Raw genomic sequence first — 20,615 nt, 5'->3', positions numbered from 1 at the left:
TATAGTGTACCTGTTGGAATGTGCGTGTGGATGTGAATATGTAGGCAGAACCAAACGCAGCCTCAAAATCCGCATCCAAGAACATGTTAGAAATATTAAAAATGGGTTTGACAAACATAGTGTTTCAAAGCACTTTTTATTACATCATAATAAAGACCCGTCCAGTCTCACTTTTAAGGGGATTCAGTTTATTCCTGTGAATAGAAGAGGTGGGGATAGAGTTAAAGTACTATCTTCTAAAGAGACGTATTGGATAGACAAGTTGGATACCATGTCCCCTAAGGGGTTAAATGAGGATGTAGATATTTGGGCATTGTATTGAACCCTCAGTCCATACTAACATCGGACCCATGGGATATGTTATTTATCTGTGTTTCCTGCTCTCCCTGCTCCATCACACCTTTTTATCTCTAGTTGTATTTTTTGTATGAAGTATATGAGAATATCAATTTTAATTTACTAATATTGTGTTTCTTTTTATTCCAGCATGTTTTTAAGTATTTATGCTAGGTTTAGTTTATATGTTGTTTTTTGTATGTTCTTTTAGATTTTGTTAATAAAGTTGTTGTTTTAAAAGTAAACATCACATCTTCCCTATCACTTTGACCATTACTTAGATGATTGGTCTAAAGTTTAATTGCTTGACCAATGAGGCATCTCTGAGAGGTATTTAAGTTAGCTCTACGAAACGCGTTGGATGTTATTATTTTTTTGCCATTTATTTGCTATCATTCATATGCTGGATTCGCTCTGCTATTTACATCACATTTTATGCTAGTTTGGTATTATTTGGACTAATAAGAGACTCTAAGGGACTTGTTTCCTCCTTCCCGCCGATCCCATCACCGCTGCGGAGACTGTGACGTCATCACGCAGTACCACGTGACGGAGCGGCATCGTGGCACGCTGAGAGTGCCCCTGCAAGTTGCGGTTTGGCGTCCGCCTAGCGGGACTGTGTGCCGAGCCACTCCAAAGGCCCCAGACTGCTTGTAAGTCTGAGTGGCCTTATCGAGCAGTGATCAGCTGCAGGAGAGACGGGTTACTCAAGGGGAAATCCCCCTGGAGGCGGCACATCATCGGATGAGGAGCGGTCCCACTGAGTATCTAAATCTGCAGCGAAACTTGGCTGTTTAAAGGAAACCCCCCCTGGAAGTGACGCCCTGCTAGCTGAGGAGTGCAGGAAACAATTCAGCCCCAGAACCATTGCAGAGGCTCCTGCAGAGAAAAGACAAGCATCAGACCTTCCTGTTAACAGCTACTGAGCGGTAACAAGTGTGGTATACACTAAATGCACCAATTTTATCAATTTGATGTACGCAGATATATTACCTATTAATTATTAATTACATATTAATACTTGCTTCACTATTTGGCGTTGTGCGCTGTTTTCTTTTTGTTTCCATATACCCCAGAAGCCTGGTCCTGTCATCCCCCACACCACCGCGGGAGACTCAGGCCCTCCTGTTCCAAGCAGGTATGCACCACCACAGTACATGTATCCAGCCCTCACTACACCCTAGAGGTCCAATCTGCGACCGGGGGGGGGGGGGGGAACATGGGCTATATTTGGAGGCGAGCTGCTGAGATCCAGAACAGGACAGGCTTTCAGCGAAGCAGAGCGGGAAGAGTGAAGTGCACCTTCCGTGCAAGTACTGGAGACAGTAGGGCATGTAATACCAGGGGTAGTCAGGGGAGCGTGGATTCCCGCACAGTACGCCCTGGGTGCCCTAAGAGGGTGTGGAGCTATTGCTGTTCTAGTCCTTTGAGGCAGATAGTGTGAGGCCACTGGGGGGGTTAGCCTGTTAACTTGTCCAGGGACCATGGCCCAGGGCCCGCACTATGAGTGGCCAAAAGTAGGAGACGCCCGTAATTAGGGAGATGCCCGGTACACTAGCCAGCACCCACATAAAACACACCACAGAGTACTTGCAGGAACCGTCAGCGAGTGCAGTGCACAGAGAAGTAGTTCTGCCTAGCCTGGGGTATGCCACATCATATCAGTGGGCAAACAGTCAGAATAGCATGCAGAGAGCATCAGAGAGTGTCAGTGGGTACAGTCAGTGTCTAGGAACAAGTTTTGCACTAGACACTGAGAATAGCGGTGATATACATTTGGAGGGCTCATCAAAGATGGCGGCCGTCACTACATGTGCTCCACGGAGCAAGAAAGAGTCCAAAATGGCGACAGCAGCGCCATCCACGGCCCAGCAGTTAGCAGCTGAGCTAAAATGGCGATTCCCGCCAATTCTGGAGCGCGCACGTGAATCGTGCAAGGAGACTGAGAGAAATGTGGAGGGAGATGTGCAGGGGTTTGGCGCCAAACCCAGATCCCCTGCAAAAGGAGCGGCGCGAAAGCCGAAAGCCCACCCACCTGTGCTGTGACTGGCCAACCGACAAGGCCACGTCACACTGAGAGAAGGAGTGCCCCTTCTCTTGTTTCCAGCAGAGGGAGGGGGCACAAGGAGAGCCAATCAGGAGTGTCCTCCCCAGTGAAGAGAGGGACAGGAAGTGAGAGCGAGGAACTTCACTTCTGTCTGGCATTCGAAGAGCAAGGAGCTGAAACACTGAATTGTTCCATCCCTGAGCCAATAATGTCCGAGCTAAGCATGACCACGTTCCAGTTCCCAGGAGGCTTCCTGGTAGTGGAACTCGATGGCCGAGAGTACCTCCGGTGCCTGTGCATACATTGCAGGACACCCGGACCGGCCCCAAGCACGAAGGCACGATGCCCCCAATGTAGCACGTTCTACCTGTGGCCTACCGAGCCATGGCCAATGATCAAGACCCCTCGGGTACCTCTCCGGGAACACTAACGGAGGTGGCGGAAACGACCGACGAGGCTGCCCTAGTTCCCTGCACCCTTGCCGAGGTGGGAACCGAGGCTCAGCCAACTACAGAGCCGAGCGGAGATACGGCGGAGAAGAGCGCGACCGCAGTGGAGGTACCGGAGTGTGCCCGTTTCGTACCACTAACCACTGGCGGGGCCGCAAAAGACCCAGGTGACTCCCTAGCGGAGGATCCGACCAAGTCGTCTTCAGAGGAAGAGGATGGCGTTTCATCGGTGGTGATGCGCCTACCGGCGAACCACCCCAGCTGTAATAAAGATGACAGTCCACTTACCGGAGGGAGCAGACGAGTCCAGACACCTCCCGACGGCAAGTGCTGGTGCGGCCTGAGGCCCATAGAAATCCAACGCCCGTGGTGACTCCCAGTGCGGCGGAGGCAGCGTCGGAGACGGATCCTGAGGGACCCGAGTACATCAGCCTGCAGCCGAGCGGTAAGGAGACTCCACCACCCCCTTACTCCCACCAGGCAAAGACGGACCCTGCAGAGGACGAGAAGGAGAGGCGTGCGGCCTACTTACCCGTCCGCGGACACGATGATCCACCACCGCCCCTTCCGGTCCTCGACGCACTTCCAGTGCGTGACCACGGAGCGGATGGGGATTCCGCGGGTGGCAGCGATGACATCACTTCTGGGTCCGACTGGAAAAGAGGCCCGGGAGCGTTGTTCTTCCCGCGGAGAGCAGCTATGGCCCCTGCCATTGCCACCCTGCATAGCCAAGGTCCTTCCAGAGGATCACGGGGCTCAGCGGAGAGAGCAAGCAAGAAACTGCCCACTGGTCACGGGATTACCCGCTTACTGGACATTACCCCAGCCCCAGTCCCTCGCGTAAAAGGACAATAAAGACATTGCTGCTTTTATACAAAAGACTGTGTGTGTGTGAGATTGGAATCTCTCGCCCTGGGACCAGGGCTTTCTCTGGGAAGATTCCAACCTATCCCCTAGGTCTCGCCAGAAAATGGAGGCGCTGCACCACCACCACTAAAGATGAAGGCATATACCCCAGAAGCCTGGTCCTGTCATCCCCCACACCACCGCGGGAGACTCAGGCCCTCCTGTTCCAAGCAGGTATGCACCACCATAGTACATGTATCCAGCCCTCACTACACCCTAGAGGTCCAATCTGCGACCGGGAAGAGGGGGGGGGGGGGAACATGGGCTACAAGTAAATAACCAGTCAGGTGATAATAAAGTATCTCCTGAAGCAAACCAACAAGGTGAAGATGAATCCACTTGCAGTTAACTCATTGGAGAGAAACTGAATTAATACTGGTATAGGGCAAACTCTTGAAACAGTCATATGTAGAATAAACTTTTTCTCACCCACTCCTGAGCCTCCATGAGTCCATATTGGCGTGTTCAGCCACAGATATAGAAATCCAGTGAAGAGAATAGAAAAAAAGCAGCACACTGCCAGGGAGCCAGGGGGTTAAAAATAAATGATTTTATTCAACACATGAACTTCACCCAAGGGGGTTGTGCCAACCTCCCACATGTTTCGGCCGCGATTCTTGCCACGATTTTTGCCAGACGGTTATTTTTATACACGTAAAAAGTTTTTTTTTACTTAAAATAAGTAAATAACATCCCTTGGGGGGTGTTCATGTGTTGAATTAATTCATTTATTGTTAACCACCTGGCTCCCTGGCAGTGCGCTGCTTTTTTTCCGAGTCTTAGTACTGATGTAGCCCATTTCCCAGTCCCACCTGGGGAAGCTGGGAATGGTTTATCTATGGTTTGCTCACGGTTTCTCGATGGGCCGCCCACTGCGGCTTTCCCTGCAGCCACGGATGGTTGTGGTTTGTTTCTCCCGGCACTCCCTGGCTGTGGGGAGTATAAGGCAGGCTGCATCTGTAAATGTAACCCCGTGAGCATTGTTCTTTCAAACGATTTGTGATTTAAATGGCCATAGGAAAAACGTTTAAGTCACAGATGTAGAATTTTGAGATGTGGGGAGTATCAGCTAAAATGCATTCCCTCACTATCATTTTATGACAGCATAAAAATCCTTTGTAAGTCCAATGTTTATGTGCAACATGTTATATATTTGTCTAGTTTGGATTCTGCATGTCTGTGAGCCCAGGGAAAATGACTGAAAGTAACCTATAGCATGAGCAATTATGAAAGCAACACAATCATGCCAATCATAACATACATTTATTGACCATGCTATAAAATAGATGCACATTATTACAAGCAATTTGGTGGAGCTGCTGTCATTTCGCAAAATAGGTCATCCGTAGAGAATCGGGGTTACTAGAGGTCAAATATCAACAAGTTTTGCCTCTGAGTACCCATCATACATATGAATAAAGCTATTTTCTACAGAATAAAAGACAACTTCTGATTAACAACCTTTATTTCTAATGTTTGTAGAGACACTTAAACCTTTTTCACTGACTGCCCCACACCTCTGGAATGCCCTTCCCCTCAGTACCTGACTAGCACCCTGTCTATCCACCTTTAAGACCCACCTTAAGACACACTTGCTTAAAGAAGCATATGAATAGCACTGTAGATATTCAGAACACATGATACATAATGCTTGGCCCCCTGCAGACGCACTTACCAGAACTCCCTCCTACTGTCTCTGTACGTTCTCCCTACCTACCAATTAGACTGTAAGCTCCTCAGGGAAGGGACTCCTCTTCCTTAATGTTACTTTTATGTCTAAAGCACTTATTCCCATGATCTGTTATTTATATTATCTGTTATTTATTTGATTACCACATGTATTACTACTGTGAAGCGCTATGTACATTAATGGCGCTATATAAATAAAGACATTCAATACAATACACTTGTTTCTTTATGGCAATATTCACAATATGCACAAAGCACCATTAAGCATTGTCTGTTTCTTCCTCTTTTCCTCTCCATCTCCAGCAAAAGTCCTGATTCAGGGTCTGAATTAAATACTCTAACAGAGCTATGGGAATCTAGCACTATTTGCCAAATTCTGCTAATTTTCAAGCAATGCTATTTTTTGCAATTTTAGTTGACACAGAGACATCGTAAGTAAACATCAAATACTTTTGGTGGCAGTGAGAGATACTAACTTTTGCTAAGAGAATGAGTCAATAGGTTTTCTTTAAGCATTGTATTTTTTAAATCTAAGAACCAAAGAAAGAAGTGCGGTTGAAGAAGTGGGTGGGTTCGGTGAGCAACAGAGGAAATCGATAGGCTTGGCTCTCTCTGGCAGTGGAAAAGAATTCAAAGGTGGAAATTAGGAATTGTTCATTAGAGAGGGCAAACGTTGCTCTTCAAGTAATTATCAAGCCTTGAGCAGTTAAAGAAAATGAGCAGAGGGCCTGAGAAGGAAGTTAAAAAGAAACGATTGGATCAGTGAGTATCCATGAGAAAATATGTGATCTGCTTAAAGATAGAGAACGCACTGCTAAAGAAAGGGGAATGCACCTGTAACATAAACGTGATGTAGTTTCAGCATACCTGAATAAATTGGAAAAGGCAGAGAAATATCTGGCCATAACTTTTACTAAAAGGGACAGCCATTGTGGCCTACCAGGAATCTGCAGCCACAATTATTTTAGAGACTCGAGACTTAGAGACTGATACATCGGTATGATAAAAAGGTAACCGTCTGGTCAACACTAGGTCATTTGGAGAATAAGGTTCATTAATGGTGCAATCCCACAGCCGGCCAGTCGAATTTCTTAGGGGGCCTCTGAATGGAAGGGAAGTGTTTGCCAACAAAGTGTTTTCCTTACCCTTATCCCATCCCGTCCTTATCAGAGAACCAGTAAAGTTTACTGGAGGGAGGGAAGGGGGACTCTAGCTGTGTAAGCACTGGGTGAGCACACCGTGACATCGCAAGAAGCAGGCAGAGAACATCAAACCCCTCCCAAGTCTAACTTTAACAAATACATTGAAAATGTTTATAGGTGTCCTATTTGGGCAAGAAATGTATCAATCACCCAGATGAGAACCATAAACATGTGACTGGGATTTGTTCACTTTGGACCTAGGAGGGATTGCCTATTAATGGAGAACAATGGTAAAGATAGGAATAAAAACCCTTAGCAGCTTGAATGACCGAGGCAGTCATTTGACACGTTGAGGAAAGTGAGAAAAGAAAGACAAATCAGACTTTAAAATCTAATGGAAAGGGGAGTTGAGAAAGAATAGCTAAAAAACCAGGATGTCAGTTGTAGCCCATCTACCCCTGCCCCTAAGTGAGATAGTGGTGGGTATGCCTTTTTCTGCTACGCTGGGTGGTGGTGTATACCTGTTGGTAACAGGAGGGCTGAGCGCTCTGCGGTGGTGTGGGGCGAAACAGGGCAGGAGGGACAGGATACCTGGTTCTCAGTTGGTGCAGCGCCTCCAGCCAGCAGGGATCCTCTGTGGGTGTTCAGGGCATGGGCCCCTACTGACATTCCTCCATACACAGAGACAGTAACAGACAGCATGGTCTTTTCTGATGTTTTATTGCAGTCAGCTCACATGACAGAGAACAGGCATTTCTCCTAGCTGTAGCTTCAATTTCTCCTGCTTCTCTTTCCCATTATGTCAGAGCCCTGACTCAGGCCTACTCCTCTTCCCTCCCATCCCCTCATGGGTGGGAGGAAGAGACTCCTCTCCTCTTCTATGACCATTCTTTGGAGTGCTGAAGAGAACAGATAGAACAGCCTAAAATGTGGGAGAATATCCGAATTTATAATCTTTGGGGAGTGTCTGTAACTCTAACTCATAGCAAGCCAGATCTGGATACTGATAGGCCCACACACATACAGGGTGTGTTCCAACAAGTATCTACCCCTCAGATTGACATCCTCAGAAGTTGCTAGGCCTGCCCTTAAATACTGATTACATCATCCAAGGCTGTAATACACACACAGGCCTAAGGAAGGAACTAACCTTTCCACTGCCTGCACTAACCGGACTGACAGAGGAAAGGCCCAGGAAAAAGAAGTAACTGACGGAAGGCTAGGCGATAGAATAATAACATGGGAAAGAGTAAAGATGAAACAGACTCTGTAGACCTCAAAAGAAGAGAATGTAAAGTCCTTATTTAATATGTTGTGTTGCTGCGTAATCAGGTTGGAGAATATTTTAGCCCCCCCCCTTTTTTTTTAATGGAGCTGGACTATTTTCCAGCGCTTGGAAGCGGTTTTATAGCATATTAATTATGAGCCAAAGGTAGAATGGTATATGGAGAAGCTGAGTTTGAAAGTGACTCCCTTTGTGAACTAAGGCATATGGGATAATATTATAATTCAATAAAATAATTAATACTTAAGAAGAAGAAAACACACACTGATAAACAGTTACAAAATGATGTGATCTAAATTGCACATTACAAAATAAATATGTTTTAATCCTTACAGTTTTTTTATCTGTCCCATGGAATTATACCACACCATAAAAACCACCTAATATATACAATAAAGTCAATATAAAATATTGGCCCCATAGAGCCACATCTGTTTTGTGCCACTCAATTAAATAATATGTTATGCTGTGGATGAGTCATGAAGGGGACAGTTATCATTGAACCCAGGTTAAAAACCAGCATGGCTGCTGCTTTTCCGATGACCGTGTTTGTATAATATACAGTAATTGTCTGGTAGGCAGCTGAAAGGTTACACCTGATGTGCTATTGTAGTGCAAGGAGTACAGCGCTATACTTATCTTTTGATTACCGGGATAAGTACTAACTATATTAACAGTACAATGAACCAGGAACCTAGAATGGCTGTGAGACATATGATCCATTCCTGAACTAAAGTTACATTAGGTTTTCAGTTTTCAATTAGCTGGTTTGATCCTTGAGAAATGCACATTCGTTGTAGATTGTGAAGCATTTTAGCCGACCAACATTGCAGTGCTTAATAGATTAAATTATAATATACAGGGCTTTCAAAACGTCATAGGTTTCTACTTCAAGTGTATTGTGTACACTTGAAGTAGAAACAGTAGAGTACACAGTATACTTCAAGTGAAACGTATGAGCTTTTAAAAGCTCTTTACACTCTAATCCACAAAGAACTGCAATGCTCATTACATTACATTTTTGCAAGATAAGTGCGCATCCCTAAATATAACACATCTCGAAGAATGACTATGCCTTGGATATGATTGAATATATCTCGTTTGTATTAGTTCTAACCCTCAGCGGGCATTTCTCCATGATAGGATAGCAATGTCAGCATGTATACACCCCAGTAATGTTTCTCTGTATACTTTAGACACTTGGTGTACAGTAGGGCCCCACTCATATGGCGTGTTCCGTTCCAGGCCACCACCGGAGAGCGAAAAATCTCCGAAAAGGGGAACATTTGCTTTGTACGCTGGCAATTTTCCATCTCTCCTATCCCTTCTGCGCATGCGCAGACTCGTCTGTCCCCCTTCTACGCGCGCGAAATCGACTGCTCCACCTGTGCATGCATGAACTCGGCTGTCCCCCTTCTGCGCCTGCCGCTCCCCTTCTCGGTACCGCCGAGAAGCGGGGCCCTACTGTATGGTCTAACTAAATATATATGCTTTTCATTGGGGGTCTCTGGAACTTGAAATGCTGCTTGAAAAGGCTGAATTTCAGTACAACTTCAGGATACCCCTGTGAGTGTTTTGTGATACATATGCGTGTACGAACAAGTGTAACGGGTATTCCCCCCCCCACCCAATCGCATATATGGCATATGGAAGGGGAACCTATATGTTACCAGGTGTGGTGCAGTATACCTGTCAGGCTCACAGGAGGTCTGAGCCTCTGCCAGTGAACGCCTGGGGTGAATCTCTGGAACGTTTCTTGGTTTCAGCGCCTCCACCTGTGTAGGGTTCTAGGGATGTAGAAGGTTACCTACACAGGACCCACACATATAATAAGTACATGCACGAGGATGTATATAACCAATTTATATATATGCAGGCAATAACAACTCTTATAACATACACTTCTAACACTCCCCCTAGGGAGTAACTCAAGTCCCCGTATCCCCACACTGTGTCCACAGCTCAACCCCCTTGTCCCGTGGTCAGCGCTGCCACTATGTGTGATGAAAGTATGTTAGGATACGTTGGTACACTTATGGGGTACCTGCCAAGCGCTCCTGCACTCGGGCCTGCAATTGACTTCGCAAAGGATTTGTCGCTCGGTGATTCCGTCTGATCCTGTGGTTCCTTGCACGAGATCCGCCAGGGGCGATCCCACCCTGGTGATAGTCTCTGTGGGCACGGACTTGAGCCCAAGTCTTCTCTTATAGAGCGCAGCGTCCGCTGTGTCCTATCTAACACTATTGCCACTGTGACAGGGTCCCTAACCTAGGGCCTGTCCCTGTAGCACCACAAACTGGGGAGTGAGGACCTGTCTGGGACCTAAGGGGTTACTGACCTGCTCCGTTCCCCTAGCTCTTCCCGGTCCTGACTCTAACTACTACCTAGCACCTGCAGTAACGCACTGCCACCTACTTGGTACTTGCAGCAAACGTGCTGCACAAACACACTATGCCTTCTTGTCAGACCTCACAGCACTGACAGCCGTGACTCTGACAAGACAGCATATACGCACACCTAAGGGCAGGGTCCCTAACCTGGGGCCGTCCCTTGTTAATTACCCACTAACCTGGTGGGGAGTTGGGGCCTGTCTGGGACCTGGGGAACCTACCTGGTGCAGGAGCTTCACTCGCTCCCTACCCCCTTCCTTCCCCTTCCTGCTCCCAGCTCCAACTAACTAACTCAGCGCGCGAAATGTATCTAATAACCCTCTCTGCAGGGAGATCCTAAGCCCTATTGGCTCCCTGGCGTCACGTGGGGTGCGCAGAGGCTCATGGGACTCGTAGTCCCTGCTTAGAGCCTTCCCTGGTAGGCTAGGGTTTCGCGGGCTCTCTTCGCGCTTTCCTCGCGCATGCGCAACTCATCCGGCCGCCCGAGCACTCACTGCGCATGCGCGAACTCTGGCAAGATGGCGCCACCCTTCACTCTGCAGCGGAAACACCGGGAGCCCTCGCAACGCGATTGCGGCCCTGGCAACCGGCCGCGCGCGTCCCCGGCAACCCCCTTGAAACCAGGTTCTCACCGCTCCCACTCCTGTGATCGGCCGACGGGGCCGCCATTGGGCTCGGCGGCCCCCGCGATCGCGAGCAAGGTGAGAGGGGGCGAGACTGGCAGGGGGGACCTGGCTACACATAATTTTTTAATGTTTCCATGCCATATCTTTGGTGGGTCTATGTACGAGATCTAGTTGTATGTTATTTATATTTTTCACATATGGTAAAAGAAAAATCTTTTGTTCATACTTCCATGTTTCATTGTTTCTTTAATAGGAGTGTGGGATACCCCTTTTGTATATATTATTAATTCAGGAATATGTTTTGTACAAATCTTTGCATGTATGTACAGATGTAAAAGTCTTTATTCTTCCCTTTGGCGTATTATGGTGGGATATTTTGTGATATGCTGCTGTATCACTGATATTGAATCCTATGTTTGTGTTTTTTTTATCCTAAGGCCGCGCTTATAGTGCTGGCGACGCCGACCGATGATGTCACCCGTCGCCACTGGCGAAAATTGTAATTTGATTTTTAGCGATGTCGATGGCGACAAGGCCAGTGACGTCACTAAAAGGGGCGGGCCGTGCAATTTGATTGGTTTAGAGAGAGTCACATGTGGTGACTGTCTCTAAAAAATCAAATTTTCCCGGCTTCAAAATTGTCAGTGTCTGCCTCATAGTGCATATTATTTCATAATCCTTGTTTTATTGATTTAACTGCTGTGCAATTCTCGATATGTAGCTCTATTGGTCCATTACCTGATGGATACCAACAGAATTTTTATGCCCCTAAATACCATTTGGGATTTAACGGTGGTTTTGTTACCTTTACTAAACATTTATCTTTCTGCCAACACCATAATATATCCTTATATTTAGGGATTACTGCTGCACAAAAACAGTCGCCATCTTTCTGTTCACAATTGTCAGTGTCTGCCTCATAGTGCATATTTTTTCATATCACTTAGGTATTTTAACATATTGTTGAGTTTATTCTTTTAGATACTAATCCTTGATCCTTGCACTTTCCCCGGATTCACTTCAGCCATAAGGCCAAGAAGATCCTCAAGGTCTTGACTCCTTCCTGCTTTCGGATTCCAGACATCCAAACTGGGGTTTCTTCAGCCAGAAGATTACAGCCGCATGAGCACTTTTTTGTCAGTGGCTCATCCGTGGTTTGGCTACGATCAACCGGCATAATTATTTGTGTGGTTATTTCTTTAATTGCAGTTCAGTATGTGTCTGGCAGGTGGCGCACTGAATGTCTTCGACTATGATACCCATTAGGCCCGTTCTATAGTGCCTGCGTTTGCTGCGGGGTCTTTCTATAATGGCGCAGCGCGCGTGAGCGCACTGCAGGGAGAGTCGAGCGGGCCGACAGCAGGGAAGATTGGAAAAATAATGATTTTGCGCTGCTTCTTGTTGCGCGTCATCACTATGAGCCAATCATAGTGAGCCTGCAATTTCATTGGCGCGAAAATTAATCCTGCCTCTTGTTTTGTTTGTTTCCATGTGTCTCCGTCTCCGTGTGTGTCTTTGTGTGTCTCCCAGGCATTGCGGATTTGTGGCACTGGCTTGTGATTTGTGGATTGGAGTGGTGATAATGCAGCCCTTTAAAGTGAAGGTGCTCCATAATGTTACAGTAATTCATAGCACTGATTGCATATACATGTTTGTTTGTGTTTTGGTTCAGTTTTTACTAATTACACTAATTAAATATTCTTTATTATGGACACATATATATATGTTAAAGCATGGTGTGACGTCATGGCCCCGCCTACCCGTGCTCATCATAGCCACGCCCAACCATTGCTCATAGCACAGACCAGTACACACAAAATGTGTGCTTCTCGTGCATGAGCATTTGCGCATGTGCACACGCGCGCACCAAGTATAAAACGGTCCTTAGCCATAAGGGAGACGCAAATTGCAAATAAATGAAGGCGATTGTATTATTTCCCAAAGTCTTTGTTATGTATCTCTAAACTGTCATTTACTGGACTCTAATAAAAAATATATCATACTTAAACAATACTTTTGAGTTACGTTGAAATAAATAGGATATCTTATATCATGTGAAATTAACAGGGATAATGGATGAGTTACGTGGCATTTAAATCAAAGACACATACTAGCACCGCCTTTCATTACTGCAGAGTATTACAGCTGACGCTAAACTCCATTTTGGCGGCCTCGGCTCAGTCGCGGTCCTCGCATCCACAAAACGCAAATAAAATGCCAGGTATTTACACTGCGTTTCTCGTGGTTATGGGGACGGTAAGTCTGGCTACATCTGTACTCGTCTCATTCACTCTTTTCAAGACTGAGATAAAATGTTAACTTCCATGTACTCATTCAGTTTTTGTATGTCTCCAAACACACCAGTGACATTGTATGGGTAAGGGACTGTTATTTACTTATTTTATTTATCAAATGTTTTACCAGGGAGTAATACAATGAGAGTTACCTCTCGTTTTCAAGTATGTCCTGGGCACAGAGTTAAGATGACAAATAATACATGGTTACAAATACAATACCTTATCCCTTTAGGTTTACTGTTATGTATTTTATGCATTATACACTAGTCTCTACTTGTACTATTTTCGTATTAATCTCCTTGTATTATGTCTGGTATAATATGTCTGCATACATGGCACTACATAAATAAAATGACAACACAATGCAGTGAGGCACATTACAGTTTATTATTTCATTTTGAACTCAACAAATGTGTCATGCAGATTTACTATTAGCATGGGAGAAAGACGTCCTTCTCCTAAAACGTATATTGATAAACACGAAATGATACATTTACAATAGCCCGATCTGTCAAATATTGATTTATGATGAAATTTTTGGCCTGCCACTTCACAATTGTGCTGGTACTGCCATCCAGTGGCTTGTACACCAATCAAGGACTTATTTACTATATGTTTGCAGTAAATTTTACCTGGCGCTTGCTTTAATGAACATACATAATACATTAGGAGCATACGTACATAAATATATTTCTAATAACATTTACACATTTTAGCCATAAAAATATATGCATCCTTTAAGATATATCACAGCTGTATCGTTGTTGTTTAAGCAGAGGGAGTCAACATGGCCTTGTTCAGATAGCTATTTACACTGTACATTATTTTGAGGAATGCATCCAATGTGGTCACAAAAGCTCATGTACAATGTAAATGAGACTGTTTCGTGTGTGTGTATATATATATATATATATATATATATATATATATTTTTGTACCCATGATCTTGTCATTGTTAGATAGTTAATTATATATATATATATATATATGGAACACACAATAGATGCCGCAATCAAATCACCCTTGTGTGATTAAATAATCAGTTAACCAGAAGTCAAGGTAAAAGGTAACCCTCTGGTGGTGCTACCGACCCAAGGGAATAATATGACTAAAAAGGAGGGAGAGTAGGGTCAAAAAGGTGCACTCAAATGCTGAATTATGAAAAATAGAAATGGACTTGATTAACAAAGAGTATAAAAAACACAAAAGACAGACCCACACAATTCACATGTCAGATCGCTATGCGACACAGCGTAAAAACATCAAAGAGGTACAATTGGTCTGATAAGAGCCAAAGCAGGGTAACAATATATCATTACAAATATAACATAACAGAACTAGGGGAAAAATATTTCTCCCCAAGTAATGTTTACTGAGATCGGCCGATCCAGAACAAGAGTAGCAATGAATATAAATGGTAAGTAGATACAGACCACAAGAGAAAAATTGGATATATATTGTAGTAAATGTACATAAACCTCTTAATGATGATGAAAATTAGACACATAGCTAGAAATACATACAGTTGTGACCCTTAAATGTGCTGTAAATCAGCTGAATAAAGTGATGCCCAGATTGAGCTGCACATGTAAAATAAGTAGCAGCAGTGGTAGATCTATAAAGTGCACTGGTAGCGCTCATACAGTATAAAGTCCCCTGAGATACAGAGCTCAAAGATAATGAGCAGTGGTGGTGTGTGAATAACACAGGGACATAGAGCACTGCTGTGTGTGGTGTGCACAAGGCACTGGGGAAATCCAGTGATAAATACCAGCGTTACTCAGTCAGGCAGCAGGAGAATCAGATGATAAAGACCAAAGTCTTGCAGTGGGACATCAGCAGTAAAACGGATGAAAGTCTCACGCAGTATGGTAAGGCACACGGGTCACAGGATGGAGGGGTGCTGTCACAGCTCTGCTCCTACGGCCGTTTCGCCAAAAAGGCTCCCGGTATGAGCGCTACCAGTGCACTTTATAGATCTACCACTGCTGCTACTTATTTTACATGGGCAGCTCAATCTGGGCATCACTTTATTCAGCTGATTTACAGCACATTTAAGGGTCAAAACTGTATTTATTTCTAGCTATGTGTCTAATTATCTTTCATCATCATTAAGAGGTTTATGTACATTTACTACAATATATATCCAATTTTTCTCTTGTGGTCTGTATCTACTTACCATTTATATTCATTGCTACTCTTGTTCTGGATCGGCCGATCTCAGTAAACATTACTTGGGGAGAAATATTTTTCCCCTAGTTCTGTTATGTTATATTTGTAATGATATATTGTTACCCTGCTTTGGCTCTTATCAGACCAATTGTACCTCTTTGATGTTTTTACGCTGTGTCGCATAGCGATCTGACATGTGAATTGTGTGGGTCTGTCTTTTGTGTTTTTTATACTCTCTGTTAATCAAGTCCATTTCTATTTTTCATAATTCAGCATTTGAGTGCACCTTTTTGACCCTACTCTCCCTCCTTTTTAGTCATAATATATATATATATGTATATATATATGTATATATATATATATAGTGTTCAACAATCATATACATTTACACGCCCGGGGCGAGTGGATTTAACCTCCGGGCGAGTAAATATTGGTCCAAGCAGCACACGTGTTTGGTTTTTTAAATTTCCCTGCTCGCGCTGAAAAAAAACAAAAAACTCCCCCTACCTGACTGCTGATTGGCGCGCGCTCCCAGGCTCTATATGAGCCCGCCCCTAACGAGCGGCCTACTTTGTGATTGGTTGAGGCTCCTGCTCGCCACTGATTGTCTGCTGCTCTCTGCTATGCTGTCTGCTCTCCGGTGGCTCTTTCCTTTTTTCAGTTCCGGGCCCCACCTTGCTCTCTGCACACGCGCACACTCACCCGTCCGCTGATTGCCCGCCAGCGTTGTGTGCCAAGTCTTGCGCTCCCAGCCAATCGCCGCCTCGCATTGCATCCCCACGCCGTGCCCCGCGCTGTGATTGGTGGGTTCCCTCCCCCTGCTCGGATTTTCCACTGTCTCTTTTTCGAGCTATCATAGGTGTGCTCCCTGCTCTGCGCGGATTGGTCACTCTCTCTCCGTTCCGGCGCGCGTCCCCGCTGCCTCAGACGGTTCAGAGAGCGAGCGGGAGCACACGAGGCACTGGGACATGGAGCCGCCCTCGGGAACCAGGCCGGTACCGCCTCCCCGCCGCGGGTGCGTGGACCGCAACCCCATCAGCCCCCCGAGGAGAGGCCCGCACACCAGGGAGCAGAGAGACCTCTGGGAGGTAGGTAACGAGTTATGTCAGAAGCCCTGGGCAGAGAGGAATGTGGGAGCGAAGGAGTGACGCGGAGGTGAGAAACCCAGGAGAGGCAGAGCGAGTGCACAGTAAGGTGTGTGTGTGTGTGTGTGCGCATAGGACACCAGAGGTACCCCCCAGTCACCCCCTCCCCACCCAGTAACAGTCAGACAACAGAGGTACCCCCCAATCAGTCACCCACCCAGTCAGTCACTCACCCACCCAGTCCCTCACCCACCCAGTCAGTCAGTCAGTCACCCACCCAGTCAGTCACCCACCCAGTCAGTCACTCACCCACCCAGTCAGTCACTCACCCACCCAGTCAGTCACTCACCCAGTCAGTCAGTCACTCACCCACCCAGTCAGTCACTCACCCACCCACCCACCAGTCAGTCACTCACCCAGTCTCTTATTTACCCTATATAACTTAACTGCCCTATACAGTACCTACACCGAAATAACCTATACTGTTTTCTTCCAGATCTGACTCAAGCTTCACACGGAAGACATCGGAACCCCCCTAACCCAGAAGACAGGTAGGGAACACATCCCCTCCAATGTATAACATTGCGGGAATGAGGGTACCTGGACATTGAGGGACTGCAGATCAGGTAAGATCCCAGGCGGGATTGCTGCTTTAGATATTGTGAAGCGGGGACGTCCAGACACTGGTTAAGGGGTTCAGGAAACTAGTCATTAACATATGGCTTTTATTTCTAGATCCGACATTTACACACACACACGTAACACGGACTAATTGTAGTATAATGTAATACAATAAATACATTTATGTCAAAAACGAATGTTGTTCTGCCTAGGAATTTATTAAATGTATTTTATTTATATATTTTATTTTAAAGCGGGGTTGGGGGCTGGACATGGGGTGGGACTAGGTGGCGAGTAGATTTTTTTGGTTGGGCGAGTAGATTTTTGGGTGATTTGTCGAACACTGTATATATATATATATATATATATATATATATATATATATATATATATATATATATATATATATATATATATATATAAAATGATGGCTGATGGGATTACTATTCTATATATGAAATAGTGGTGTTAACTAAATAGGGTTAATCCAATAGAAATAGACGTCAGGAAGTTTCCATTTAAAAGAATATGTATTATGTCCTAATCACAACAGACTCTTTAACCAGAAAAACAGGAAATAAATCAATCCCAAATCAGACATCCAATCAAAAATGGGAGATGACTATATAACCCTAGGCAGGAACAGGTACACGAATATCAGTGCCTGATGAAGCCATAGCAGTGAAACGCGTAGGGCGTGTTGGTACAGTGTACAGGAGTGAGAAGATTGATGTCCATATCGAATGCGGTGACCAGCATCCACAGCGCGGACTGTGGAGCAGAGTTGAGATCTCGCAAGACTGCGACATGATCACGTGACACGGTTGTGGGTGTATGCAGACGCCGGTATCGTAGTAGCAGCAAGTGTGAGATACTCAGCTAAATATTCTAAACTGCCTTTTTATAACTCAGAGTGTGAGTTTTTTTACTTATCATGGCATCTTAACCATTTTTTCATTTAAACAGTTTTACACTACCTTGTGTTCCTTACCTTGCTTTACATGCATATGGTCAATCCCTGTGACAGAGGTTGTCCGTCCATAATCTAACCTGTTGCTGAACTATTTGGAGTGTGTGGAGATTTCATCAACATTGCAAGAAGTCCAGTGGGGACTGTAATATCGAGCCGAGATCCCGATGCCATTGTGGATAAAGGCTTTTATTTGTGTTTATAACTGTGAGTGCATATCATACCATCTTAGTGCTGAAATTACTGAGAACATACTGCACCGACACACTTTATTCGAGCAAATACCCGGTATGTACCTGGCAGATACCTGGAATGCGCCGCTCCTAACCTTTGACAAGCCCCGTTGCATTTGCCTTCCCAGCCTGGGTTCATGCCTGGCTGATGGGCGGCTGATCTGTTAAATGATAATGATTAGGATTTAATAGGCTGCAATGCTTCGCGTGTCTACCAGATGGCATAAATTCATGAATTGTAATGCAGTTTAAATATATATACTGTGCAGTATTGCATCCAGCGGGAATAAAATGCTTCAATCCCTGCCTGGAAAATAACTCAATGCACTCGGGCAGAAAACAGTCACAAACCTCAATACACCCGGGTATACCCGAATTCGTGGGACTAGCCAAGCTCGAATAAAGTGTGTCGCCAGTGTACTACCCTATGTTTTTTTCCCCTTTCCTTTTTTCTCTTCCCTATTTCTTGCGCCTACGTCATTCTTCTGGTATTTACTCTTTGCGGCGGTTGTGGAGCCGTGGACCTAAATGGCAGCAGGCTGAATAGGGTTAGATAGATTGTAAAGTTTAACATCTCCCTTTATATATGTGTGTTGGTAGCATTATATTAATTGCATTGGTAATTGTTTAAGGTTGCGCTGTTTGTTTCTTTGTATATTATATATTGTGCGAGGAAAGGTGGTAAAGTCATGGATGGGAGATACATAAGCCCTGCATTTGCAAAGTATACCTGTCCCTACTAAGGGTTAAAGCCCCAGGGAAGGTTTTGCAAACGAAGCCAGGTGCAGATCACCTGGCCTTGATTAACAGAGTTTAAAAAGGCCAGGCTGGATCAGTTCTCCCCTGTCCCCTATTCTGACGAAGAGGGATGGATGCTACAAAACCTGCAGCAGGTTTGTTTATGATACCTGTGTTTTATTGTTGGGTAAGTGGGGAAGCCAACCAAAGATAGCTAGAGAATTGTGGTCTAGTTAATGCTCAGATAAAGCAAGGATTTATTTTTGATTCTTTTGTTTATCTTGATTTTTGTCTGTTGCAGTGCTAAGGAAAATAAAAGAATTAAACCAGAGCTGGATTGTCCTGTGACTACGGTTTACCCTAAAATACAGTGGGTATTAAGAATCCCAAACAAGAACCCTTAAGCCAAAAAGGGTATGTTGTCACTACATATACATATACAAGTAACTTGAAAGTACATTTTTATATCATGAGGGCATTAGGTGTTCAAAATGCATGCACATTCTCACTGTCTGATTCCGACCACCAAACTGTGTTTACATCAACCCAAAATGGGACCGTTACAATGGTAGCCAGAACTAACTGAAGCTGTCCATGGACCAATTCATTAAAAGGGAAGGTTTGACTAGTAAGGTTCTCATTCTAATTTCAAATCTAACTATAGTCGGCATGCATGTAAGGTAGGCCTTCGTGAACTAAGTCCTAACAATATTCATACAAATACTTATGTAAACTAAGTATTAATAATGCTTGTGTTGACTGGGTTGTGCTTCACCAGTCTTGACTTGATTTTTGTTTAATGAACTTTAAGCATAAGAAGTATAAAGCCAGAAAACCAGCACTTATACCGATAAGTAAAATGTAGCATGCATAAAGTGGGTAGGAATCCATGCCGATACTTTCGATGATCTGTAAGGAAGATGGACAAAGAGGTTAATAATTAATTGCATTTATCACGTATTGGCAAATAGTTATATTTTAGTATTTGACACAACACAAAGGGACCCAGGGAAACAACTGCATTTGATATTAAATTACAAAGCCTACACATTAATGTAAAACCTATAGATGTCAGGCCTGCTTCACTGGTCCTCAAATTCTTTATTCAGAAAATGAACATCACCCAAGGGAGTTGTGCAACCTTCTACACGTTTCGGATGTAATGTCCTTTAACAAGGAGTATGCTACACGCGTTTAACAAGGAATATGCTATCGCGTTTTGGACGTAATGTCCTTTAACAAGTAGCATACTCCTTGTTAAAGAACATTACGTCCAAAACGCGTAGGATGTTGCACAATTCCCTTGGTTGATGTTCTTTTTTTGAATAAAGAATTCTCATTTTTATACCACCGACTCCCTGGCACTGCGCTGCTTTTTTCTTCTTTGGCTATTGGATTTCTATATTTGCGGCTGGACACGCCATCATAGACTTTATTCATAATGTTGTTATGTGAAGAGTGTTTCTAACTCCAGTTCCGATCAAGTTTTTCTCCAATGAGAACTTCAAGTTGATTTATCATTACCTTGATTATTTGCTTAAGGAGATATTATATTCTTATTTAACTGGTTTACCACTCTAGATACCGTATTTTACCCACTCCATATTAGAGTCTTACTCCAGAGTTTTT

General features: G+C 44.5%; 1 protein-coding gene across 4 annotated transcripts in view; it reads right to left on the bottom strand.

Annotated features, from left to right (window-relative positions):
* Window positions 1-19,315: 19,315 nt before the first annotated feature.
* ABCG8 (ATP binding cassette subfamily G member 8) overlaps window positions 19,316-20,615 on the bottom strand; it is a 38,223-nt gene continuing 36,923 nt past the window's right edge. For all 4 annotated transcript variants that reach the window (XM_075595770.1, XM_075595773.1, XM_075595772.1 and 1 more), the window contains exon 13: window positions 19,316-19,895. In XM_075595770.1, the coding sequence (XP_075451885.1) occupies window positions 19,758-19,895 (138 nt within the window). In that variant the 3' untranslated portion in view covers window positions 19,316-19,757. The remainder of the gene's footprint in view (window positions 19,896-20,615) is intronic.

Source organism: Ascaphus truei, chromosome 4, assembly GCF_040206685.1.
Source record: "Ascaphus truei isolate aAscTru1 chromosome 4, aAscTru1.hap1, whole genome shotgun sequence".
Lineage (NCBI taxonomy): Eukaryota > Metazoa > Chordata > Amphibia > Anura > Ascaphidae > Ascaphus > Ascaphus truei.
Note: the sequence above shows the minus strand (reverse complement) of the source record. Positions and strands in the feature narration are given on the sequence as shown.